The sequence below is a fragment of the Dendrobates tinctorius genome, unplaced genomic scaffold (assembly GCF_039654945.1).
Source record: "Dendrobates tinctorius isolate UK_male_01 unplaced genomic scaffold, ASM3965494v1 ptg000022l, whole genome shotgun sequence".
In the NCBI taxonomy this organism is placed as follows: domain Eukaryota; kingdom Metazoa; phylum Chordata; class Amphibia; order Anura; family Dendrobatidae; genus Dendrobates; species Dendrobates tinctorius.
The window spans coordinates 101339089-101366786 of NW_027361690.1; the positions used below are offsets into that span (position 1 = coordinate 101339089).

At 44.2% G+C, this 27698-nt stretch overlaps 1 protein-coding gene across 1 annotated transcript in view; it reads right to left on the minus strand.

The window, feature by feature from the left end:
* Positions 1-27698, minus strand: part of ADGRA2 (adhesion G protein-coupled receptor A2) — a 206277-nt gene that overhangs the window by 49673 nt on the left and 128906 nt on the right. The window contains exons 3-7 of the mRNA XM_073569029.1: positions 9319-9390; positions 7655-7726; positions 4538-4609; positions 4289-4452; positions 3965-4178 (exon numbers count right to left, since the gene is read on the minus strand). Of these exons, the coding sequence (XP_073425130.1) occupies positions 3965-4178; positions 4289-4452; positions 4538-4609; positions 7655-7726; positions 9319-9390 (594 nt within the window). The remainder of the gene's footprint in view (positions 1-3964; positions 4179-4288; positions 4453-4537; positions 4610-7654; positions 7727-9318; positions 9391-27698) is intronic.

Here is a 27698-nt window from a genome sequence, read left to right on the forward strand (position 1 = left end):
ACGTACACTGTGGGCAACAAGATGAAATGTGCAGCGTCGAGAGAGATTGAGAGAGAGAGATTTTGCGCACTTTAAAAAAGCTGTCCGGCATGTATGTGTGTTTACTGTCCTCCACTCCCTGCTGACTTTGCTTCCCCATTGACTTGCATTGGGTTTCGTGTTTCAGTCGGACCTTCGACTTTTCCCGATAGTTGGCCGATTTCGTTCGACTCAACTTTTGAGAAAGTCGGGTTTCATGAAACCCGACTCGACCCTAAAAAAGGCAAAGTCGCTCATCTCTACAAATGGATAATGATCCTAAGCACATGTCAAAATCCACATTAGACGACCTCAAGAGGCACAAGCTGAAGGTTTTACAATGGCCCTCACAGTCCACTGATCTGAACATCACTGAAAATCTATGGCTAGACCTCAGAATAGCAGAGCATGCAAGATGACCCAGGAATCTCACAGATCTGGAAGAATTTTTCCAAGGAAGAATGGATGGAAATCCCTCAGACAGAAATTTAAAGACTCTTGTCTAGCTACAAAAATTGTTTGTATGATGAGATAATTTCAAAGGTGGTGCTATTAGGCACTAACCATGCAGGGTGCCCAAACATTTCCTTGTTGTAATTTTTAAAATGTAAAAGGCAAAAATATATACGGTATGTATACAATAAAAATGAAATGTGTACTTGTTACAGAACCACTCAGCACCCAGAATACAGTGGGGCAAAAAAGTATTTAGTCAGTCAGCAATAGTGCAAGTTCCACCACTTAAAAAGATGAGAGGCGTCTGTAATTTACATCATAGGTAGACCTCAACTATGGGAGACAAACTGAAAAAAAAAAATCCAGAAAATCACATTGTCTGTTTTTTTTCATTTTATTTGCATATTATGGTGGAAAATAAGTATTTGGTCAGAAACAATCAATCAAGATTTCTGGCTCTCACAGACCTGTAACTTCTTCTTTAAGAGTCTCCTCTTTCCTCCACTCATTACCTGTAGTAATGGCACCTGTTTAAACTTGTTATCAGTACAAAAAGACACCTGTGCACACCCTCAAACAGTCTGACTCCAAACTCCACTGTGGTGAAGACCAAAGAGCTGTCAAAGGACACCAGAAACAAAATTGTAGCCCTGCACCAGGCTGGGAAGACTGAATCTGCAATAGCCAACCAGCTTGAAGTGAAGAAATCAACTGTGGGAGCAATAATTAGAAAATGGAAGACATACAAGACCACTGATAATCTCCCTCGATCTGGTGCTCCACGCAAAATCCCACCCCGTGGGGTCAGAATGATCACAAGAACGGTGAGCAAAAATCCCAGAACCACGCGGGGGGACCTAGTGAATGAACTGCAGAGAGCTGGGACCAATGTAACAAGGCCTACCATAAGTAACACACTACGCCACCATGGACTCAGATCCTGCAGTGCCAGACGTGTCCCACTGCTTAAGCCTGTACATGTCCGGGCCCGTCTGAAGTTTGCTAGAGAGCATTTGGATGATCCAGAGGAGTTTTGGGAGAATGTCCTATGGTCTGATGAAACCAAACTGGAACTGTTTGGTAGAAACACAACTTGTCGTGTTTGGAGGAAAAAGAATACTGAGTTGCATCCATCAAACACCATACCTACTGTAAAGCATGGTGGTGGAAACATCATGCTTTGGGGCTGTTTCTCTGCAAAGGGGCCAGGACGACTGATCCGGGTACATGAAAGAATGAATGGGGCCATGTATCGTGAGCTTTTGAGTGCAAACCTCCTTCCATCAGCAAGGGCATTGAAGATGAAACGTGGCTGGGTCTTTCAACATGACAATGATCCAAAGCACACCGCCAGGGCAACGAAGGAGTGGCTTCGTAAGAAGCATTTCAAGGTCCTGGAGTGGCCTAGCCAGTCTCCAGATCTCAACCCTATAGAAAACCTTTGGAGGGAGTTGAAAGTCTGTGTTGCCAAGCGAAAAGCCAAAAACATCACTGCTCTAGAGGAGATCTGCATGGAGGAATGGGCCAACATACCAACAACAGTGTGTGGCAACCTTGTGAAGACTTACAGAAAACGTTTGACCTCTGTCATTGCCAACAAAGGATATATCACAAAGTATTGAGATGAAATTTTGTTTCTGACCAAATACTTATTTTCCACCATAATATGCAAATAAAATGAAAAAAAACAGACAATGTGATTTTCTGGATTTTTTTTTCTCAGTTTGTCTCCCATAGTTGAGGTCTACCTATGATGTAAATTACAGACGCCTCTCATCTTTTTAAGTGGTGGAACTTGCACTATTGCTGACTGACTAAATACTTTTTTGCCCCACTGTATGTTGTGCAGTTATATGTATGTATAATAGGTTCCATGTGAGATGCATGTCCCTAATGTATCAGCAGTGTCCGCCCTCCCCCCACCTTTGTAATTCCCACAGTAAACCTCCGCAGGCTCCGGCCACCTGCGGCTTTTGTAATGCATGTCTGGCCTGACGCTTGTCTATTGGCCGGCCCTCTGTATCTGTGTGATATATTCTGTGTCCTGTGAGTAAAGTGTTGTCAGACTGGAAATACATGGAGAAGCAGTGATCTTTTATATGCGCCCATGCACTCAGAGGAATTCCAGCCAGCGTCATTCATTCAGACTCCAGCCAACGCAGAGCGGACCTCCGAAAACATGGGGTGGTACTGAAAGAGGTACCCCAGCTTGGAAGACCCCGTTACAGTACTCTTTAACTTTAGGACTTTTACATATCATTTAATCTTCAGCTTGCTTAACTGTTCACATTAACAGCAATTTTGATCAGGGGCGCCCAGACTTCTACAGGCCACTGTATGGATAGTGAATGTCAGGGAGAAAAAAATGTGAAATGAGCATAATACGTCGGGCACTGCGAATTGTGAAACGCAGCAGGTAACAATAGTTTACACACCCGAGTGCCGTCTGAGGGGCTGGAAGCAGATGAAGAATGTGGGTATAACGTGTTTATTTCCGAGTGTTATGTCGCCGGTGCTGTAACAATTCGGCATGCACAGACTAGGTGGGCCAATGACTGTGATATGCCGTCAATTGCTCGGGTTCTTGGTGCACCTTGGCAGGGGAATTGAACATCCGATAGGAGTCCCTGAACGCACAGGATGTGCCTCCACGCTGAGAGGAAACGGCTGATTTGCCAACTAGGAATAAACAGTTTATCAGGCTGGAATCGGCAGGATGCGGGGCCGTAACACCACAGCCATTTGCTAAATTTAAACTCAGACATTGAATGTAAACAAGACATTCCTCGGAGCTGAACATGCTCCAGAGCTGCACTCCGTCATCATGCCTGCCTCATGTATGTGCTTCACATGTCACATACTGTGCATACAGTACATGGGCTTAAAGGAGAACTCCAGGCAAAGCTACCGCACTGTGCTATGCCCAGCGCAGACATTAGGGGGCGATGCATGACAGCTGTTCTCTGATTTCTTTTGGGTCCTGTGGCGAATCATTGTACATAATCTTACCTAAAGCTGTATAATAATAATTATAATTAGTTAATCAAAAGAGGTTGCTTCACTTTTTTTAAATGAGTGCTTGTAAAAACACGCAATTTTGCAATTGACCTCTTATTAAAAGTTCTGCTTGTTCTGAAGAACAAACTGATTTTTTTGTTTTTATTGCTTACTGCTCATTGTGTAGGTTACTGGCCACCTCTGCAGTCTATCAGCGGTGGCCAGTCCCCTGGGCAAGAAGAGGAGTGCTCCAAAGCTCTTTCCAATAGAGCTTGTAAGCGCAGCTCCGGAGAAGGCTGAATCTGATCAGCTTCACGGCCTCTGCACTCCTCCAAGGAGAGGAAAAGCTGCCACTGTTTGCATCATTGGAGATCACACAGGGGTGCAACCATGATACTGGTCCAAATTGCCAATTCTCAGGGACGCACAGCTCCCCAGCAATCAGGAAGGGGAGACCCCTGGATGACAAAAGTCCTTAGAAGTTGTCACGTACCTTGTAATGAAGGTGCAGTCATGGATTATCGTCTCCTCTAGTATAATTCCTTGTTCTTCATCATCTACCACCTGTTTGCCATTATGATACCAGATGATGTGACTGGCATTGCCCACATAACTTGCTGTGCACTGAATAGGGATTCTGTCACCCTGAAACACCACTTGTCGTAAGGATGGGATGAGATGGTGCGTGTGAAGTTCTGGGGTTGCTCCTAAGATCAAAAGACATTACCATCATAAATGCAAAACCTGATTGCTTTGTTATAACCATAAAGGATGAGGTGTCCATAAAACTGAAAAATACAGATTATTCTCTCCTTACCACAGGTTAGCTGACTTTCCTTCAGGTTTCGCAATGGTCGCTCTCTCAGTGCACTTGGATATGAACACAACGTCCTATCAGAGATCTTAGCGGAACTATTTTTCGCCCAAGTCGCTATCCATTGTAGGTGACAATCGCAGGTTAGGAAATCAGTGGAAAAGTCCCTGTGTAGACACAAGCCAAGCAGCCATCAGAAAGTACCCAGCTGGACAGCAATACATGAGGACACTACTCAGTAAGAATACTCACACTAGTTTCAGGGAAGGAAGCTCATCAAAAACCCCAGGACCGAGAGTAGAGAAGATATTTCCAGACAGAAATCTACACAGAGTAAAATATGTGTAATTACAGTAAGTTTTCATTCCTACAATACAAATGGAGAAATCTAACAGCACTTGTATTGAAATTTAATAAAATAGCATTTCATCCAAGATTTCCACTAGTGTGCTGGATCATATTTCCACCAGTATGCTGGATCATATTTCCACCAGTATGCTGGATTAGATTTCCAGCAGTATGCTGGATCATGTTTCCACCAGTATGCTGGATCAGATTTCCAGCAGTATGCTGGATCATGTTTCCACCAGTATGCTGGATTAGATTTCCAGCAGTAAACTGGATTAGATTTCCACACGTGTGATGTATCAGATTCCCCCTTGTGTGATGGATCAGATTTTCATCAGTTTGCTGGATCAGATTTCCACCAGTATGCTGGATCAGATTTCAACCAGTATGCTGGATCAGATTTCCACCAGTATGCTGGATCAGATTTCCACCAGTATGCTGGATCAGATTTCCACCAGTATGCTGGATTAGATTTCATCCAGTATGCTGGATCAGATTTCCACCAGTATGCTGGATCAGATTTCCACCAGTATGCTGGATTAGATTTCCTCCAGTATGCTGGATCAGATTTCCACCAGTATGCTGGATTAGATTTCTTCCAGTATGCTGGATCAGATTTCCACCAGTATGCTGGATCAGATTTCCACCAGTATGCTGGATCAGATTTCCACCAGTATGCTGGATTAGATTTCTTCCAGTATGCTGGATCACATTTCCACCAGTATACTGGATCAGATTTCCACCAGTATGCTGGATCAGATTTCCCCCAGTATCCTGGATCAGATTTCCCCCAGTATCCTGGATCAGAATGATTTCCACCAGTATCCTGGATCAGATTTCCACCAGTATGCTGGATCAGATTTCCACCAGTATGCTGGATCAGATTTCCACCAGTATGCTGGATCAGATTTCCCCCAGTATCCTGGATCAGATTGATTTCCACCAGTATGCTGGATCAGATTTCCCCCAGTATCCTGGATCAGATTGATTTCCACCAGTATCCTGGATCAGATTTCCACCAGTATGCTGGATCAGATTTCCACCAGTATGCTGGATCAGATTTCCACCAGTATGCTGGATCAGATTTCCACCAGTATCCTGGATCAGATTTCCCCCTGTATCCTGGATCAGATTGATTTCCACCAGTATACTGGAACAGATTTCCACCAGTATCCTGGATCACATTTTCACCAGTATGCTGGATTAGATTTCCACAAGTGTGCTGGATTAGATTTCCCAATGCTCAATCTTTTAAATGTAATGTCCCACTATTAAATAATAATTTAGTCTGTTAAATTATCATAAAAAAAGTTTCTGTCTCTACGTATTGCTGTTCCCCACATGTGGTGCCCACTGCTATTTCAGGATATCCATGGAAGGTGTCCAGTCCAGCTCTGCCCGTGTATACGAGTATCTGGGCGGTGGAGCTGAGCGTCTGTGACGATGCTGGGGCATGTACGAACAATGTCTAGACACAGAGACATTTTATAAAGCAGTTACCAATAAAAATAGCTTTAATCGACCTCACTAAATATTCTGTACTGAAGTGAGATCCCCTGGAAGGAGGAAAATTAACCTAAAAAAGTCCCCGCACCGGCTGAACTGCGTGCCACATCACCTGAGCAACTCTTGGTAAAGTATATATTATTTTATACTTCAAAGGAACCTGATAGCTGCTACATGCTGCCCGACCCACAAGAAGCAAGTATCAGACCTTGCCTGCATGATTTCAGCCACAGATATTCAACTAGGAAATGTTGCGGGGTTTCAGAGAACAACAAAGTTTAAAAGTCGCCATGGACTGAGCTGCACGGGAGACTAGTCGGACAGGGGGTCCCCGGCGGCTTCTCTCCAGGTCACTATTTTCGGGCGCTTATAGGGAGGGTTATCACTCCAGGGCAGCGGCCGGGGAGAAGCCGCCGGGGACTAGATTCTAGTGTCTGAAGTGTGGCAGCGTTTCAGAGTTAAATATGTGTCTGAAATCCTACAGCCAGTGCTGAAACATGCTGTCTATGGCTCGGGCAGCATGGATCAGCTGTCAGGTTCCCTGGCTTATACCCAAGTTTATTCACAGGATTGATGATAACCTTCCGATCAGTGAAGACCACCATCATTCAGAAAAAAAGCTCTGAAATGTGGGCCTATGAAGCGGTGCGGCACATGAGCCTAATCTGCTCCAACCACTGCCGATGAGACTGCCGTAGATAGCCAAGTACAGCCTTCTGGGATGGGTGCGAGCTCTCAGTTCGAGGAACAACCTCTTTAATATCACCGGGTTTGCAGAGGTCATGTTTGGTGCACTCTCCGGCAGGGAATAATGTCATGTTATAGTCTGGAGGCCCTATACCTACTGACAGGTTCCCTTTAGTAATTAGGATGGTTCTTGGTAGAGACACAGCCAACCGGCACACGGTAGTAGCCATAAAGCCCAGCGGCTACTGAGGGTACAGTACTCCACTCTGCAAATAAAGCCTAGAGCCACAAAGTCATGTGTCCAGCTGTGGGGGCAATGCTGTGTGCCACAGACAGACCACCTACATATAGCACAAGGAGGCCGAGGAGGAGAAAACAAGAGGGACATTGACTGTATTGTCCCAAAATAGAGCCGGGGGGGGGGGGGGGGGGGGGGGGGGGGCAACAAATGCTGAATCCAACTGTTTTATAGCCGTGGAAGTGTGAGGAGAGTCCTGGCATGTTAATAGTGGTATATTTTAGGAACGGGTACTTGTCTCCCTGCCTTGTGGTTACACAAATAAGTAGGTTTATTCTAAGCTCAGCAGGGCTCCAAAGCCAAAACTCTCATTTTTTTGTATTTATAACATGCACAGTTCCTAGATCTTCTGCTCGGTGCAGTGCACACAGAAGAGATGACTCCATTTGTTCTGCTGCCATCATCAAAATTTGAACATTAGCTACACAGCAAAAAAAAACTAAAAGTCCGTAGATGTACTTATTGTTGTGGATAGTCAAATTAGAGGAAATTAGACACCTTTTCGGTGCACATTTTGTATTTATACTTACAGGCGTGATAGACTGCTCAGACCCTGAAATGCAGCAGGAATTACGCAGCCAATTCTGTTATTGGAGATGTCTCTAAAAAAATAATAAAAGCCATATTTTACTGTGCAGTCAGGCAGCGCCATGACCCATTATGCTATACAATCACACAAAAAAACAGGTACTAGTCGATCAAGCTTAGATAGGCGGGATACCAGACCCAGTGGACACTTTCCCCCCAAGCCTGACCCAGTACACACTGCCCCATGCCCAACCCCGTGAACACTTCCTCTATGCCAGACGCAGTAGACACTGCCCCATGCCCGACCCAGTGAACACTTACCCTATGCCTGACCCAGTACACACTGCCCCATGCCCAACCCCGTGAACACTTCCTCTATGCCAGACGCAGTAGACACTGCCCCATGCCCGACCCAGTGAACACTTACCCTATGCCTGACCCAGTGGACACTGCCCCATGCCCGACCCAGTGAACACTTCCTTCATGCCCATCCAAGTGAACACTGCCCTGTGCCCAACCATTGGTCACTTCCACCATTCTTGACCCAGTGAACACTGCCCCATGCCCATCCAGTGGGCACTTCTTCCATGCCCATCCTTGTGGACACTGCCGCATGCCCACCAAGGGGACACTCCCCCATGCTTGATCATAGGTCAATGCCCATAGATCATAGATCAATGCCCTATGCCCGACCCATTGAACACTTCCCTACGCCAGACCCATTGAACACTTTCCAATGCTGGACCCAGTGAACACTTCCCCCATGCCCAACCCAGTAGACACTGCCCTATGCCCGCCCAGTGGACACTTCCATGCCTGATGCAGTGGACACCAGGGAGTCTCATCAACTGGAACCGTAAAGCTTAAAAATTTTGGAAAAAGATACTAATACTGCAATTAAGAAATTCTAGTGCATGGTAACAACTTACCAATGAGACCGTTGTCTTACCAATATACATTTGATTTAATTTTATTTTTGAACCTGTTAAGGAAAGCTACTACTCAGTGACCCTCTTGCTAATCACCATTTTCTTTGGGATTGAGCTTCATTCAGATGCCCTTTTTTATGTGAGAAAAAAAACAGAAGGCCCAATCTATAAAAGCTTTTTCTGGGGTAAAAAAAACCTTTGAAAAAGTAGCAAAAATTTTGCAAGATGGCACAAAAAATTTGCCATTTTAACAACATTTTTTCCCAAAACTGAGAGAAGTGGGTGGATCTGAAGCAGGAGGTGTGATGAGGAATGGCGACCCCTGCTCATCAAGTTCATTTTTTTTCACGATATACATGGACTATTTTGATCTGTCATTTGTATCAAAATTGGACAAGTCTCCATTTTTTTTTCTGAGCGCTTGATTTGCAAAAATTACAAACATGTGATGAGTTCAGTCCATGAAAAACAACACGTCTGAATGAGGCCTGAAATAAAGGATAATAATTTGACATGGATGCAAAAATGACTTTCATGAAAAAAATATGGAGAATCCAAAATTCTCACTGAGAAAGAAAGGCAATTCTGCTGGTAAGTTTCCTAAAGCTCTGACTGTTATATTAGATTACTCCTGCAGCCAAACAGAGAGATTAGAGAACTGACCCTGGTCGGACATTCTGATTAAAGCCATTTGCTAATCCATTCTGTTTGTTAGCTCACTTTTTCTATATACTTACAGGCGCTTTAACTCGGGCAGTCCCAAGAAAGCTCCAGGTTCCATTTTGCTGATTAGGTTGTTCTTCAAATCTCTAAAGAACATAAAAAGAAAGAGATTAATCAGCATGTTTTTTGTCCCCCAAAAGAGTGACGGTGCTCGAAAGGCATCAGCAGAAGTTTTTCTATGTCTGTCTCAAATTTATTTCGTTGAAGTCTAACTATATTATCCAACCTGAGGGCTGGACATACATAAAAATAGTAGGAAAAAGAAGTTAATACAAAAAAATCCAACGGTTGTGAAATCCTCCAAAGTTACATTTTTGGCTGTTGTATCCTTGGTGCGTGTCAGGGAAGGACAGCTTCTGGGCTACAATGTAAGATCTGTAAAACGGATCCCCATAGTAGTGGTCTCCTCATATGAGAGCGATCCCTCAGGGTCTGGGTGCTGGAACCTCATTGATCCTGGCACCAAGAGATCTTGATGACTTAGTAGAGGGGGTGATAGTCACTTTTTGTCATGTAGAATACAAGTTAGACCACGTTCACACTATCAGTATAGAAACATGTTCACCACTTCTGTATTTCTCACCCACTCCTAGCTTTGGCTTACAAATACTGATGTAAAATACTGAACGTGTGAACGTGGCTTTAGAAGAATCTAAGGATCCATTTACATACATGGATCGATCAGCGGTTGTTTACCAATTCAAGTCCGGGCCATTTACCCCTCCGTTCTTGACCAGGCACATTTCTTTTCATACATGCGGTTTAGAGCACCACTCCAGCAGGTTTTTTTATTGCGACGCTGAAGTGGTGCTTTACATGTAATTTCCTGCCCCCTGTCTCATACTCACCTGTCACTGCCTTCATCGATTCCCGGCATCGCTCCCGTCAGTCTCCGGTGTAAAGTGACCTGCCGGCAGCTTCAGTGTTTCATGGAGCGGCGCAAAGGTCACTTTTCACAACAAGTCAATGATGCCCTTGTTCTGTCTCTCATAGACTTGCACTGAGAGCTGTGATGTAGCTTCTGACTTTCGGACAGTCAGGAGCTACTGTCAGTGAAGATGCCGGAGTGCGAGTATATGACCGGACATCGGAGTCTTAGATATAATGCGCCACTCCAACGCTTTTTTCTCTCATTCGGATATTGAAATAATATAGGCCTCTTTTTCATGAGACTCTATTTTTAGGTCTCTGTCATATTCTCTGTTTTTTGCTAATGTAAGGCGATATCGGTAAAAAACTAATGGAAATAAGTGTCTGTTTTTCCTATTTTTTTATTAAATGACCAGATCACTAGAATACATTAAAAATTTGATTCCCCATTGTGCCACAAATATTTTTATATATCGGACACTTTTTTTGTTTGTTATGGGGGGCTAGTAACAGCAATTTGGTTTGAAAGTGGCATGCTATTTATTTATGTATTCTCTACCTGTTTTTTATTTATTTATTTTACCTATTGTGCCTACCTGAATGTCATAAGACTTTTGGGCACCATGTAAATGTTTACATATTTTATTTTATTTCCTTTGTAACTGGGATTGGTATAATAGTCCCAGTTACAAGGGAAATATAGCCTGCTTCATAACACAGCTGTCTTTGTCTCCTATGACCCATGAGTCATCTTCTATGACCCAGGTTGTCTTCTCATCCATCTTTTCTCAGTAGATGGACATGGACCAAGGAGAATGAACAGGATTCAACAGGTGAACAACTGGCTACGTCAATGGTGCCATGAGCAACGTTTTGGATTTCTTGTCCATGGAGTGAATTACTTGTATGATGGACTCCTTGCTAGAGATGTACTATATGTATTTCTAAAAATGCAAAATACGGTAGCAATTATTCAAAGTTAGAAAACCAAGCGGAAATCGGTTCAGATGAGGAACACGTTCGGGTTTGATCACTACGGCATGTGTTTGGTGTGTTATTAGCTCATATTGCATGTTATTAGCCAGGTTATTATATAACTCTGATGTTACTACAATGATCAGTGAGATATCGAATCGTTCGTCATTGTATTTCTTGCCCTTCGGCCAGTGATCCACTCCCGATAAGCCTCTTTGAATCTCAGTAACGTCGAGCTTATTCTGACCGGCTTTGTACTTTTGGCTCCTATTACTGAGACAGAGATATGGAAAGACTTAAGATAATCTTACCCGCTGAATGCAATAAAAATTGAATTGGGCATGTCCTACTCTCTGCAGCTATTTAAATGATGACCCCTTTTTCCCATCCTGCCAAAAAGCTGAGCCCATTTTTCTGCATTTAATAAAAAAAGATGTTCCTTTATTTCTGGCTCCACTTGAAAGGCCGATACATTCAGAGATCCAATAACCAGAGGGAATTAATCATGATCATGGCACAGGAGAGCGTACGTCAGCACTGACTTTCTTCCCTCATACTGGAGATATAGCGCTGGTTATTAGATCTCACACAAGACACCTGTTTAGTGTTAACTGGCTCAAAGGAAAAATACCAACGACTGTCATGATCAGTGGGTGCGAGAACGGATGTCCCTGTCCACAATTGTATAGGAAGTGCAATGTGCATGTCTGACCACCCTTTATTTGTTGATTGGTCTATGGAAATGATAATCCGCATGTAAGACCACTTTTCCCAAAAACAGCGATATGGAGCAGTGGTCATGCATGCGCACTACCTCTGTGATGGGCACAGAATAGTGAGGAGTCAAGATGTCAGGTGGTGGTGTTCATCAAAGATTATTTAAATTTTAAGGCCTTTTTAGCAGGGCTATGGAGTCGGCGTCCATTTCGTGGAGTCAGAATAAAGTGCACCAAGTCCGACTGCTAAATTATATAATAAATTGGGTACAGTACTTGTCATGATCCATGCTGTATCAGGACTGATAAAAAGCACAGGTAACCTTTTTTTTTTCCAAGCTGTGCATAAGGTTGGTTTTTGCCCCCGGTGGCCATTAGGATTATTGCACTGTGGTGTCGTTTGTTCTATGCTTTCCCCCGGTGGTGGTGAGCATCACTGCACTCTAGTTTCTTTAGTTTAGTGCACATGATTATAATGCAGGTGTGATTGTTGGCTCTGCTATAAAAGAGTCACAGGTGTTGCAATCAGTGTTGGTGATAGTGTTCATTTCAACCATCCTTGGTGGAGGAAGGAGCTGGAGAGCGTTCCTTGCAGCACTGTCTTAGCCCTGGTGTGGAAGGAGTCATAGGGGATTTCCTTGCAGCTCTGACAGAGCTTGGTGGCAGCGATTCAGGAGGAAAGCGGCATTCTGGTGGTGGATTCTGTTGCCAGGAGCAAGTGCAACAGAGTAAAGCGAAGTTGTGTTTCCCTGTTTGTGTTTTTCCTTAGTGTGTATTAGTACAGCGGTGGGGCCAGTGCCTGCGCCACCCAGCTCCCTAGCAAGGGATAGGTGTAGGGTGTGCTAGAGCGACAGGTTCCTGATCGGCGCCCGGTGCAGAACCGGCATAGGGAACGTTAGGAGTGTTAGGGACACTGACTCAGGGGAGTGCAGGAGGTCTCCACGTCCCCTTTCTCTATCGCAGGGCCCACCGTTGTAACTGTTGTTCCCTTCCCCTTGTCTTGTTGTTTTAGTTACCGGACTGCGAGCCATGTCACACAGGACAGTATCACGTGCCGCTTCTTGTTGTTTCAGTTACCGGCCTGCTGGTCGCGTCACACAGAACGGGTCCACGTGACAGTACTACAATGCACGATGTGCTGTAAATTTTTTTATAAGAATTTGGGAAATTTATGAAATGTCCTATAAATGTCTGTTCTGTTCCTGATCTAAGGATCTCGGCTTTTAGTTGAGATGAATCTGTGCTGCACTTTATGTACATGCTCAGTAGTGACCAGTGCTGTGGGGTAATAGATGAGATGAATCTGTGCTGCACTTTATGTACATGCTCAGTAGTGACCAGGGCTGTGGGGTCATAGATGAGATGAATCTGTGCTGCACTTTATGTACATGCTCAGTAGTGACCAGTGCTGTGGAGTCGTAGAGAAGATGAATCTGTGCTGCACTTTATGTACATGCTCAGTAGTGACCAGGGCTGTGGGGTCATAGATGAGATGAATCTGTGCTGCACTTTATGTACATGCTCAGTAGTGTCCAGTGCTGTGGAGTTGTAGATGAGATGAATCTGTGCTGCACTTTATGTACATGCTCAGTAGTGACCAGTGCTGTGGAGTCATAGATGAGATGAATCTGTGCTGCACTTTATGTACATGCTCAGTAGTGACCAGTGCTGTGGAGTCGTAGATGAGATGAATCTGTGCTGCACTTTATGTACATGCTCAGTAGTGACCAGTGCTGTGGAGTCGTAGATGAGATGAATCTGTGCTGCACTTTATGTACATGCTCAGTAGTGATCAGTGCTTTAGAGTCGTAGATGAGATGAATCTGTGCTGCACTTTATGTACATGCTCAGTAATGACCTGTGCTGTGGAGTCATAGATGAGATGAATCTGTGCTGCACTTTATGTACATGCTCAGTAGTGACCAGTGCTGTGGGATCGTAGATGAGATGAATCTGTGCTGCACTTTATGTACATGCTCAGTAATGACCTGTGCTGTGGAGTCATAGATGAGATGAATCTGTGCTGCACTTTATATACATGCTCAGTAGTGACCAGTGCTGTGGGGTCGGAGATGACATGAATCTGTGCTGCCCTTTATGTACATGCTCAGTAGTGACCAGTGCTGTGGAGTCGTAGATGAGATGAATCTGTGCTGCACTTTATGTACATGCTCAGTAGTGACCAGTGCTGTGGAGTCATAGATTAGATGAATCTGTGCTGCATTTTATGTACATGCTCAGTAGTGAGGCAGTGCTGTGGAGTCATAGATGAGATGAATCTGTGCTGCACTTTATGTACATGCTCAGTAGTGACCAGTGCTGTGGAGTCATAGATGAGATGAATCTGTGCTGCACTTTATGTACATGCTCAGTAGTGACCAGTGCTGTGGAGTCATAGATGAGATGAATCTGTGCTGCACTTTATGTACATGCTCAGTAATGACCTGTGCTGTGGAGTCATAGATGAGATGAATCTGTGCTGCACTTAATGTACATGCTCAGTAGTGACCAGTGCTGTGGGGTCGTAGATGAGATGAATCTGTGCTGCCCTTTATGTACATGCTCAGTCGTGACCAGTGCTGTGGAGTCATAGATGAGATGAATCTGTGCTGCACTTTATGTACATGCTCAGTAATGACCTGTGCTGTGGGGTCGGAGATGAGATGAATCTGTGCTGCCCTTTATGTACATGCTCAGTAGTGACCAGTGCTGTGGAGTCGTAGATGAGATGAATCTGTGCTGCACTTTATGTACATGCTCAGTAGTGACCAGTGCTGTGGAGTCATAGATTAGATGAATCTGTGCTGCATTTTATGTACATGCTCAGTAGTGACCAGTGCTGTGGAGTCATAGATGAGATGAATCTGTGCTGCACTTTATGTACATGCTCAGTAGTGATCAGTTCTGTGGGGTCGGAGATGAGATGAATCTGTGCTGCACTTTATGTACATGCTCAGTAGTGACCAGTGCTGTGGGGTCGGAGATAAGATGAATCTGTGCTGCACTTTATGTACATGCTCAGTAGTGACCAGTGCTGTGGGGTCGTAGATGAGATGAATCTGTGCTGCACTTTATGTACATGCTCAGTAGTGATCAGGGCTGTGGAGTCGGAGTTGAGATGAATCTGTGCTGCACTTTATGTGCATGTTCCATAGTGAGGCTGTGCTGTGGGGTCCTATTCACTTCACCGAGAGCTGGACTGCAGAATTTGAAAATGTCCACTACACAGTATATGGAGGAGCTGTGGTGTTCCCCCTCCATACACTGTGAATTCCTGGCATTTTGCTGCACCCTGATGTTAACTAATCAGTGGCAGTGTCATATCTAAAGATAAGTCATCAATATCGTATTCTCAACAACCACTTTACGTTTACCTGCATTCCCATGTAAAAGCCCCATGATATGACACAGATCTGCTATATCTGACAGCTAAAAAGTGGTAGATATCAGGCCTCCACCTACATAATATTTGTTAACTATTCTAAGGATATATTATCAATATTGCTCTCAAGGACAACCACTTCAATATAGTATGTGCCGCCGAGGTCTGACCAGTGGAGGTCCAACTGAAGTGACACTTGGCTTCCCTATAAAGAAGTAGCTCTGGAGTTAGGAAAGTTTTTTCCTGTTGACTCAACTGGCATTTTTCTGGGTGACCACATAGATGGTCAGTGACTACAATCAGTGGGGGTAACAGTAGTAAGATCTCTACCGATCAGGCATTGGTGGCAACTCCTAGCAATATGTCAGTAATGACTATGATGAAGCAACCCTAACCTGTACACTACAGATTCAGCTGTATCACATCTACAAATCGAAATTCAAATACATTTACAAAAAATAGATTCACCGAAAAAGAAATGCATGAGACAGTGGATTTATCTTCCGGTTGTAGACAAGCTTGCTGATTAAGGGAGCGGGTCAGAAGAATTCAGAATTCTCATGCGCAAGAGAGTCTCATAGGGTCACATAGGACACCCGAGAAGACAAAGCATGGCCAAAAATCAAAGGCAAAGATGCCCTCTGTGTCAGCAAAAACAGGGCTTCATTGATCTGATCTGTCCACGAACTTCCAGCACAACAGTCCCTATATTGTACATTGTCACTGGGAAAGAAGGAGGAGAGCGCAGGAAGAAAGAGCGGTGGGAAAGTGAAGGATGGGCGGCCATCAAGGCTCTGTAAAGTTCCTCGCTTTTTAAACCAATAGCACATTATGGAGGAAAAACATGGACGGTTTCTTCCATAAAGGCCAGAAAGGATTGTCAGGCTTATATTATATATGTGATGTGGTGCCATAGAACACTATGTGCTATTGAGCTCAACTCAAAGCACCAATGTATGATAGGAACCATGTGTATACACTGAATTACTGCCTAATACATGGCGCTCCTCACTCGGATATAAAATACATGGTGATTCTAAGAGTAATGGCCGGTAGTTATATTAACAGCAGTGGCTGAAAATCAAAGCCAAACTGGCTTAGTTACCCTAGCAGCCAATCACAGCGCAGCTTGCATTTTTCAATAGTCAAATGTGTTTCCATAGTGAGACATAAGAAGACGACATGGAGGCAAGAAAAAGCCTTTTGCGTGTTGGAATTAGCAGTTTGTCTGGTGTAACAGAACAAATGTAATAAGGCTATGTGCACACGGTGTGGATTCACCTGCGGTTTTCCTGCGGATTGCCCTGCGGTTTGACACCTGGACAATGGAACAGGTGCCAAACCGCTGCGGAAGCCGCAGAAAGAATTGACATGCTGCGGTTTGTAAACCGCAGAAAAACCGCGCGGAAAAAAAAGCAGCGTGGGCACAGCGGTTTTGAAAACCCATAGGATAACATGGTACTGTACCATCATGAGAAAAGTCCGTGTCGCCCAAAGACTTCGGGAGAGATAGTGAACAGGGTTGGAGCCGCGTACGAGCGTTGGCCTAGACTGTGGCCCAGGCTGACTGGTATGGAGCCACAGGTGCCACTCAACACGCGCATCTTCCGAATACGTCTGCACTGTAGGCCATCCACATTACATCTTCCTCACAATGCATTGAAACCAGACGACAAACCGGAACGCCGTGACTTTAGCACTGATTAGCCAGGCAGACTAGAAGAGGGTTATTTCGTTGACAGGCTGGTCTTCAGCATTGGGAATACTTTGCACCTCAGTAGGAAATTCACTCTCCACAGTGTAAGAATTTTTGGCTCAGAAACACCATGTTCCCTCACAGTGCACATGAGGGACTAGCCCAAAGTAAATGTGCTCTGTGCCATGAGTAGGCGCAATGTCTACAATCCCATCTTTATTAAGGAGGATCCTGCCTTGCCCACTTCACCTTGGACATGTTAAAAGAACGACTTATGTCACAGAAAGAGGAAGATCTACGAAACAATTGTGCACCTCTACCTTACAGCCATGCCAGAAACCTAAAGACTTGCTATGGATTTACAACAATGGGTGTAAAGGGTCTGCAGCTCTCACCAACTCTTAAAAGCGAACCTACAATTTCAAGTAAGTTTTCAGAATAAGTTGTCAGTTCTGTATATAAGAGGAATAACACCATTTCTAATCATTGTATGACTTGTATCCTGCATTTTTCATAACTTTTCTCCTCTGCAGTCTCAATTTCTAATATTCAATTGTGTCTGAGCTAGTGGGAGAAGACTAGATGGATGCCATGCTCTCCATTGACAGCACATAGATCCCTGCTCTTCTTTCTCTGTAGCACCCAGACAGAACTAGCCGCAGTATGGAAGACATTATACATCAGTGCTGAGCTGTGTAGCTGTGAATCCAGCACTGAAATGAAATGCATTTTCAGGAAGTTACAGCTCCATCTGCCTGTGTTTGCCTTCTCTCTCTCACTGTGCTGGATGTTGCGATCTCCATAGAGTTCTACATGCTGACTAACTTGACACCTGCCTTTGCTGGCAGTCCATTTCAGGTGGAGCAAGATGGATTTTAGCTGTTTTGGAATCTTTTCTTAAGTAGAATTTTTTGGTATTGTGTTTATGGTGTCTACTTAAAATTTAATGTAAAAATTTAGGGTTAATATCTAGTAAATCTCCTTTGTTTGGAATAATAATATTCAATTGTGTCTGAGCTAGTGGGAGAAGACTAGATGCCATGATCTCCATTGACAGCACATAGATCCCTGCTCTTCTTTCTCTGTAGCACCCAGACAGAACCAGCCACAGTATGGAAGACATTATACATCAGTGCTGAGCTGTGTGGTTGTGAATCCAGCACTGAAATTAAATGCATTTTCTGGAAGTTACAGCTCCATTTGCCTGTGTTTGCCTTCTCTCTCACTGTGCTGGATGTTGCGATCTCCATAGAGTTCTACATGCTGACTAACTTGACACCTGCCTTTGCTGGCAGTCCATTTCAGGTGGAGCAAGACGGATTTTAGCTGTTTTTTAGATGATGAGTTCGGCAGGCATGAGGAGAGAAAGAAATGTTCATTGGTGGAGAAAGAAATACATTTTTCTGATAAGATATCTTACAAAATTTCATAAATTCACTTGTACTATTGATTGATGCAAAGTGTGTTGAAACAATTATTTAATTAATTTCCTTAGAAATTAGACACCACAGTTCTAATAAACAGTTGCAGCTTGTTAAAGTGAATCTGTCACCAGGTTTCTGTCACCTAATCCAAGAGCAGTATAATATTTAGACAGATATCCTTATTCCAGTGATGTGTCAATTACTAGCCTACTTGATGTAGCCTTGATAAAACACTTTTATTGGCAGTACATTATCGCTAGCTGACCAGTAAACCAGCTGCCAGGTGGTCCAGCCCCCCTTCCCTCTCCCCAAAAAAGTACTGATTGGCAGCTTTCTGCCTACACACAGTGTACACAGAGAAAACTGAAAATCAAACAGAGCACAGCAGTGTGATTTTATCAAAACTGCAGCAAGCAGCCCAATAATTGACACTATGCTTGACAAGCGTGACCAACCTGTCAATCACTTTTGGAAAGAGCAAGCATTCTGCAAGCTAAAAATGCTTGCAAAACGCTTGTGGGGAGTTGCGGAAATGCTGCGGACATTTCCGCAGCATTTCTGCAACGTGGGCACTTAGCCAAAATGTTCCCTACACAGCAGATGAAAGGGAGAACTGATGTTCAGCATAACAGCTATGGGCTCTCTTTCTTCGTAGTATCAGTTGTGGTCCCTTTAATTGGAGCCCCATAATTCAAATTAGTATGGCATATTCTAGCAATTTGCCATAGAATTAAAAAGATACGACCACCCACTTAAAGGGATCTGTCGGGACAATTCCAGTAAGCAATCTATTGACATGGCTGTTTAGGTCCTAAAATAACAATACCAATTATACCAGTTTTTCCTCTGGTATTCAGTCTCATAGGTAGGATTTTATAGGGGGCGGATTGGTTTTGAGTGACTGTCGGTGGTAAATTACTTTTATTCCCACAGTCCTCTTTTGGCCATCATGGTGGACGGTTGTTCTACACCTCTGAAGAATGAGCCTACCATCCAACAAACACAGGACATCATCTCCCGGCTTGTACTGGGTGGATGTGTGGAGCCAGGAGGAGGATTTGCACTGACTGCGTGGGACGGCTCAGCATGGGAGACAGAGATTCATGGTAGTCCATGTCCATATGTCACTCTGACCTCATAGCTTGGTTTGTACCCAAAGTTGTCCAAACAAAACAGGCCCAGGCGTTTCTCAAGCCTGGAGCGAAAGACCCCCCCATCTGCATCGGTTCCACGAAAACCCACATTTTTAACTCTTTATGTACTAAATAGACCTGTCATCTGAGCTGTCGTACTCTGTGGGTGCATTGCTGCTGACTTTTTAAAAACATTAAACGGGTTGTCCGGTCTAAATCGATAAGTCTACAGTCACTCTGTGTGACCGCAAACTAATGAATCCCCTCAAAATGCAAGACTGTGCGATGTGAGGATTTGTCCGTTTCTGGGATCGGCGGGTATGTACATGTTATACATATAACCGGCAAGAGCCCGTCCAGTGAGTGTGGCCTCATTTCATACAACTATATAGAGCAAGGCCCCGCCCAATAGATGGCCGCGTCACTAGACGGGGCGTGGCCTCAAAATCACCACTAGACAGCCGCGTCACTAGACGGGGCGTGGCCTCAAAATCACTACTAGACAGTCGCGTCACTAGACGGGGCATGGCCTCAAAATCACCACTAGACAGCTGCGTCACTAGACGGGGCGTGGCCTCAAAATCACCACTAGACAGCTGCGTCACTAGACGGGGCGTGGCCTCAAAATCACCACTAGACAGCTGCGTCACTAGACAGGGCGTGGCCTCAAAATCACCACTAGACAGCCGCGTCACTAGACAGGACGTGACCTCAAAATCGCGACATGCACTAGCTTCTTCTGTATCACGACCAGCTTAATCTATGAGCGCACAGAATAATAAGGATCCAATACAGTACAGCCTTACAATATCTGATTTTTAAGGATACATTGCAATTCTTTAACCCAGAAAACTGTAAATAGTGTTGCAAATGATTAATAGCTGCTGCAAAAGAATGGATTGTATATGGATGACACATGAGGAAAAAAAAAACATCCAAGTCATTTAGACGAAATTATGACTTTTTTTATACATTCATGTGAACTCGGCCTAAGGTTTAGGTACCATCACACATCTGCGTAACATGCCCTAGTGCTGGCGTGCTTTTTCTCAGGCAGCATACTGCTCGTCTAGCAGTCTCAAAAACTGCCAAGCTATGATTGAACGAAGGGGTGAAAGTGCATGTCTCCAAACTGAGAAAAAACATCCAGTTGGACTGCAATCAGAGATTTCACATATTGTGCTTCAAAAGTAATAAATGGGAATTTCTCTGCATTAGAGCAACACAGAGCAAAACGGAAAATAGCGGCACAATCAGGGGAGCTCTTGGATTTTTACAAGGTATTTCACGTAATTTTTTTGAAGTGACAGGTCATTTTTAAAGTGATATGTTCATCTTTATTCTCCAGGAGTGCACCGTTCCTCTGTCTCATGGCTTCCTGCTGCCTGGGGGACATTGCACTTCTGAAGATTGATAGAAGCAATCTATCATTTTATTTTTTAATTAATGAATATGAGACCCATTTGAAGGAGTTGTTTCAGGACAACAGTAAGTTGCATCCACTATAAGGTTCCCTCTGCTTAAGTACATTTCTGATTTATTATTTTAGTATATAATGTGCCCAAAGGTAAAAGACCCTGTTTCAATAACAGATTTTCTTTAACATGCTATCACTGGAAGTTTTTATTTGACATACCTTGGTATTGTGCTCAAAGAAATAGTTAGGCCATGTTCACACGCTCAGTATTCAGTCAGTATTTTACCTCAGTATTTGTAGCCAAAACCAGGAGTGGGTAATAAATCCAGAAGTGGTGACGTGGTTCTATTATACTTTTCCTCTGATTGTTCCACTCCTGGTTTTGGCTTACAAATACTGATGGAAAATACTGACCAAATACTGAACGTGTGAACGTGGCGCCTTTGACTTCTAGATAAAGTAGAATTTCTGGTGAGGTTAATAAAATTACTACAGCGGCATTAGTAGTATTATTATAGTATATTTATTATATTATTAGTAATTATTAAATAATTAATTTATTTTAATTGTTATAGATATTAATATTAATTGATATTAATATTATATTATTATAGAATAATTATTATATAAAATATTATGTTATAGTATATTATAGCAGTATCAGCAGTAAAATTATTAAAGCATTTGTGCTACTGCAAGGGGCATAACTACACTGGGTACACTGTCACTCCTGGGCCCAATAGCCTAGGAGGACCCAAAAGATCCCTTTGGCCCGTATGAGATCAATCCAATGAATGACTTTCAAGAGTTGGGAGCTTTGTTGGACATTTTGCATTGGGGCCCATGAGCACCCAGTTAGGCCATTCTACTCAAACACCTCGGTCAGTTCAGGTTGAGAGGCTGGCAGCATGCAGGGACCGGAGGTGTGATTGGGGGCACTGGCAGCATGCAGGGATCGGAGGTATGATTGGGGGCACCGGCAGCATGCAGGGACCGGAGGTGTGATTGGGGGCACCGGGAGCATGCAAGGACCGGAGGTGTGATTGGGGGCACCGGCAGCATGCAGGGACCGGAGGTGTGATTGGGGGCACCGGCAGCATGCAGGGACCGGAGGTGTGATTGGGGGCACCGGCAGCATGCAGGGACCGGAGGTGTGATTGGGGGCACCGGCAGCATGCAGGGACCGGAGGTGTGATTGGGGGCACCGACAGCATGCAGGGACCGGAAGTGTGATTGGGAGCACTGGCAGCATGCAGGGACCGGAAGTGTGATTGGGAGCACTGGCAGCATGCAGGGACCGGAGATGTGATTGGGGGCACCGGCAGCATGCAGGGACCGGAGGTGTGATTGGGAGCACCGGAAGCATGCATAAACCAACGGTGATTGGGAGCACTGGCAGTATGCAGGGACCGGAGGTGTGATTGGGGGCATCGGCAGCATGCAGGGACCGGAGGTGTGATTGGGGGCACCGGCAGCATGCAGGGACCGGAGGTGTGATTGGGGGCACCGGCAGCATGCAGGGACCGGAGGTGTGATTGGGGGCACCGGCAGCATGCAGGGACCGGAGGTGTGATTGGGGGCACCGGCAGCATGCAGGGACCGGAGGTGTGATTGGGGGCACCGACAGCATGCAGGGACCGGAAGTGTGATTGGGAGCACTGGCAGCATGCAGGGACCGGAAGTGTGATTGGGAGCACTGGCAGCATGCAGGGACCGGAGATGTGATTGGGGGCACCGGCAGCATGCAGGGACCGGAGGTGTGATTGGGAGCACCGGAAGCATGCATAAACCAACGGTGATTGGGAGCACTGGCAGTATGCAGGGACCGGAGGTGTGATTGGGGGCACCGGCAGCATGCAGGGACCGGAGGTGTGATTGGGGGCACCGGCAGCATGCAGGGACCAGAGGTGTGATTGGGGGCACCGGCAGCATGCAGGGACCGGAGGTGTGATTGGGGGCACCGGCAGCATGCAGGGACCGGAGGTGTGATTGGGGGCACCGGCAGCATGCAGGGACCGGAGGTGTGATTGGGGGCACCGGCAGCATGCAGGGACCGGAGGTGTGATTGGGGGCACCGGCAGCATGCAGGGACCGGAGGTGTGATTGGGGGCACCGGCAGCATGCAGGGACCGGAGGTGTGATTGGGGGCACTGGCAGTATGCAGGTGTGATTAGGGGTACATCTAAAGCCACTACCTTGGGCACCAACAGGGTTTGACCGGCCTCCGACTGTAGATATTGGTGGTCAGATTGACCGATGTGCATAGGCACAAGGCCGGCACAATTTAGAAAGTCAGTGCACGGTAATGAGGGAAGGTCGGAATAATAAGAAGCTACAATCAGCTAAACAATCAGTGAGAAAGTTATCATGTAATTACACATAAACTTAGCAGGATGAAGAGAAAACCCGGAGTTCTGCTTTAACCTTAAGCATAGGGCATGGCGTGAATGAAGGATTAATACATTACACACATGTAGTCACAGATGTCATCATCTGAAACAACAAAGGATGTTTCAGAGGGATAACATGATGAATGTGTCCCATAAGACATGGACGAAAGCCTGGAGATTGTTTTCATCTACTGACTTATGCAGACACAAGAATTATCTGGGTTTGGTTGTAGTGAAAGGAATGGAAACCCCACTGGAGCAACACTAGAGTATGTAATCCCCTATGAACCCAAACACTAAAACCATCTATTGTACCTCTGTTGGGAATGTTCCCTGCAGGCATCTCAGAGGTCACAGCACATTAACATAGACGAACCTCCGTCCTAGACCTTAACTTCCCCCAAGAAACTTTCATATTCTTGCTTAGAAAAACTACGCTTCTTAGTAGGATTTATTTTCTATGTTGGCATGAGCATTTTGTTAAATTGCCAGCTCTTAATCTTGCAAACATAGCAATTCTAATTTCTGCTAAGGCTGACCTCAGGCATTATCACCGAATAGTTTCCTTTCTTACCTAAATTAGAATTTAAAGGGAGCCAGACAGTTCTCCCCTTGTTTGCATGAGTCTCCTCCCACGCACCAAAGACATACTAATAGGGAATTTGTGAGCCCCATTGGGGACAGAGATGATAATGTCTGTATAGCCCAGTGTAATTAATGGCGCTATATAAGCAAGCAAAATAAATAACGGCCAACAGGCATAGTATAGACTCCATCATACACGTAGTTATAGGTTGATAAAAGGTCCATCGAGTTCAGTCTTTCTCCAACAGTTGCACGTTCTCTAAACATGTGTACTCGGCTGAGCATGTAGATTTATTTCAAGGAAGAGAACAAAATAAGCTGCTGCCAACCTGGCAAATCTTTTTTTCTCCAACATCTGCAGATGACTGAAAATGCCAGATTTGATGGATGGATATTCTTATAATTTTCACCAGACTACTAAAAAGTCCATAACAATAGATAAAAAAAGTCCAGTCTTATGTGGACAATGGCCAGGGCTTAAAGTGAACCCGTCAGCAGGATTGGGCACAGTAACCTACAGACAGTGTCAGGTCGGCGTTGTTATACTGATTACAATGATACTTTGGTTGATGAAATCCGTCTGGTGGTTGTTTAATCTTTATTTGTAGTTTTCAGTTAATGAGATTCTCATACTCCGGGGCGGCCTGTGGGGGGGTCTTCATGTGGTGCTCTACTTAGGTATTCATCCTTATGGCTTATGACAAGGTCACTGATCCTTCAGTGACCTGCCCCCTATTTTACGTAATGCATATAATAATAAAAAGTGATTCAGACGGAACCTCTGGTGGACGATTCCCTATAATGAGGAAGATGGAGGCACTGTGGACGCCGTCTGACCTGTGATCCGGCGGTGTCCGTTTTCCAGGACTGAATAAAAGTGCCGATGGCCACAGTTTTGTGCGCTTCTGAAAAGAACAACACCGCTGAACAGAGGCCAGAGGAGTCCATAGTAACTCTGCTGCCGCTGCCTCATTATAATGTAGTGAATGGATCCCACGGGGGTTTCATCTGAATCACATCACTCAGCGATTTAGATGTAAACCCCAAAGTAAGTGCTCAGCGTAGCGCGACGGATAATTGTGATCCCAAACGTTATGTAAAACGTTCCCAATAAAAGCTTCAACTCAATCCACAAAAAAGCAAGGCCCCATTCAGATCAGTCATCTGTTAGCAGAAATATAGGGGGCTTCCACGTTACTGGTAGCACAGAGGCTCTGGAAAAGCAAAATGGCTTCACGCTCCCCAAAAGAAAGTCAGCAAATTCTCTACTCTCAAATCCAAATGCCTCCCTCCCTTCTGAGCCCCAGAGTGTACCTAAACCACATATTGCATCCACGTTTGACATTTCTGAAGCGATGAGAGCCCACCTACCTTACAGGTGCATGTCTCCAGAAGCACGGGCTGGGCATAACATACTGATGATTGCAACATACTGGTTACTACACCATACTGGTCACTATAGTGTACTGGTCACTACAACAGCAGCTTGCAATTTTCACTCGGCAACATTCATTGCTGCTTATTTCTTGAAAATACCCATGAAGTCAAAATCGTCATTACATCTGTAGATAAATTCACCAAGGGGAATAGTTTCCAAAATGGGGTCACTTGAGGGGTAATTCTGCTCTTCTAGCAATTAGGGGCTCTGTACATGGAGTCCACGAACTGTCTCTCCACATGGCTAAGTAGTACTGTACAGCCACATATGGGATATTGCCACATTCAATAGAAATTGTGGGACAAATTTTGATGCCATTTTTACCAACTTCTTGTGTGAAAATATAAAATCTGGGGCTAAAACAAAATTTTGGTGGTAAAAAGGTAGTTATTTGTTTCTTCACTGCCCAATGGTATAAAATTCTGTGAGTCTATATAATCACTGCACCCCTAGATGAATTCATTGCGAGGATTAGTATGTAAAATGGGGTCACTTATGGGGGGGTTCTGCTGTTCTGGCACCTCATGGGCTCTCGCAGTGGGTCATGGCACCTGCAAACCTTAACGAAAACCGGGCGCTCCTTGCCTTCTGAGATTTGCACTGTTTCTGAAAAATATTTCCAGATTACATGGAGGAAATTGGCGCACTCAGGAAAAAATGGACCTCAGTTTGTTGTAAAAAAAAAATTCCTATTAGCCCTTAGAAAAATTAAAAACTTGGGGCTAAAACAACATTTTAGTGGTGAAAATGTAATATATTCTTTCTTCACTGCTCAGTAGCATAAAATTCTGTGAGGCACGTGTGGTGTCAATATGATCACTGCACCCCTAGATGAATTCATTGGGAAGTGTAGTTTGTAAAATGAGTTCACATATAGGGGGTTTCTGATGTTCTGGCACCTCAGGGGCTCTGCCAATGTGACATGGCACCCTCAAACCATTCCAGGAAAATCTGAACTCCAATATGGCGCCTCTTCCCTTCCTGTTACCCTTATGAAAATGCAATATTTTGGGCCAAAATAACATTTTTGTTGGGAAAATGTGATTTTTTTTAACTTCACGGCTCAACGTTATAAACTTCTGTGAAGCACCTGGAGGCTCAAGGTGCTCACCACACATCTAAATACATTCCTTGAGGGGTCTAGTTTCCAAAATGGGGGTCACTTGTGGGAGGTTTCCACTGTTTAGGCGCATCAGGGACTCTCCAAATGGAATAAGATGTCCGCTAATGATTCCAGGAAAGTTTACATTCAAAAAGTCAAATGGTGCGAATTCCCTTCTGAGCTCTGCCGTGCTCTCAAACAGTAGTTTTCTCCCTCATATGGGGTATCGGCATACAAATTTTGAGTCCATTTTTTCCTGTTATCCTTGTCAAAATAAAAAAAATTGGGATTTGAAATCAATTTTTTGTGAAAAAAGTTAAATGCTAATTTATATTTTTTAAATTCCTGTGAAGCACCTAAAGAGTTAATATACTAATTGAATCTGGATTTGAGCACCTTGAAGGGTGCAGCTATTATAATGGTGTCACTTTTGGGTATCTTATCATATAGACCCCTAAAAGTAACTTCAAATGTGATGTAGTCCCTACAAAAAAAATGGTTTTGTAAATTTTGCTGGAAAAATGATAAATCGCTGGTCAACTTTTAACCCTTATAACTTCCTAACAAAATAAAAATCTTGGTACCAAAATTGTGCTGATGTTAAGTAGACATGTGGGAAATATTATTTATTAACTATTCTGTGGGACATATCTCTGTGATTTAAGGGCATGAAAATTCAAAATTGGAAAATTGTGAAATTTTCACCACATTTCCATTTATTTTCACAAATAAATGCAAGTCATACAGAAGAAATTTTACCACCATCATGAAGTACAATATGTCACGAAAAAACAGAGCCAGAATCACCGGGATCCGTTGAAGCGTTCCAGAGTTATTACCTCATAAATTGACAGTTGTCAGAATTGTAAAAATTGGCCCGGTCATTAATGTGCAAACCACCTTCAAGGGTAAGGGAGTTAAAAAGGTTCTCCAGTAATAGAAAAAAAAATAAACTAAAAGGAAATGTAAGTTTATAAAAACATTGCTAAATAAAATTTAAACAGTAATCATTTGTGTCTGTGAGCATGTTTAATGGGAAGCCCCCTTCATGTGTAGGAAAGTGTGCTCCCAGTGGATATTCTGATCTAATAATAGAGATACCAAGAGTACTGAGGTAAGAAGAGGCTGCTCACACTGTTGTCCACCCTATCTATCTGATCTAATACTGGAGATACCAGGGGTGCTGAGGTAAGAAGAGGTCACTCACACTGCTGTTGACCCTGTCTATCTGATCTAATAATGGAGTTACGAGGGTGCTAAGGTAAG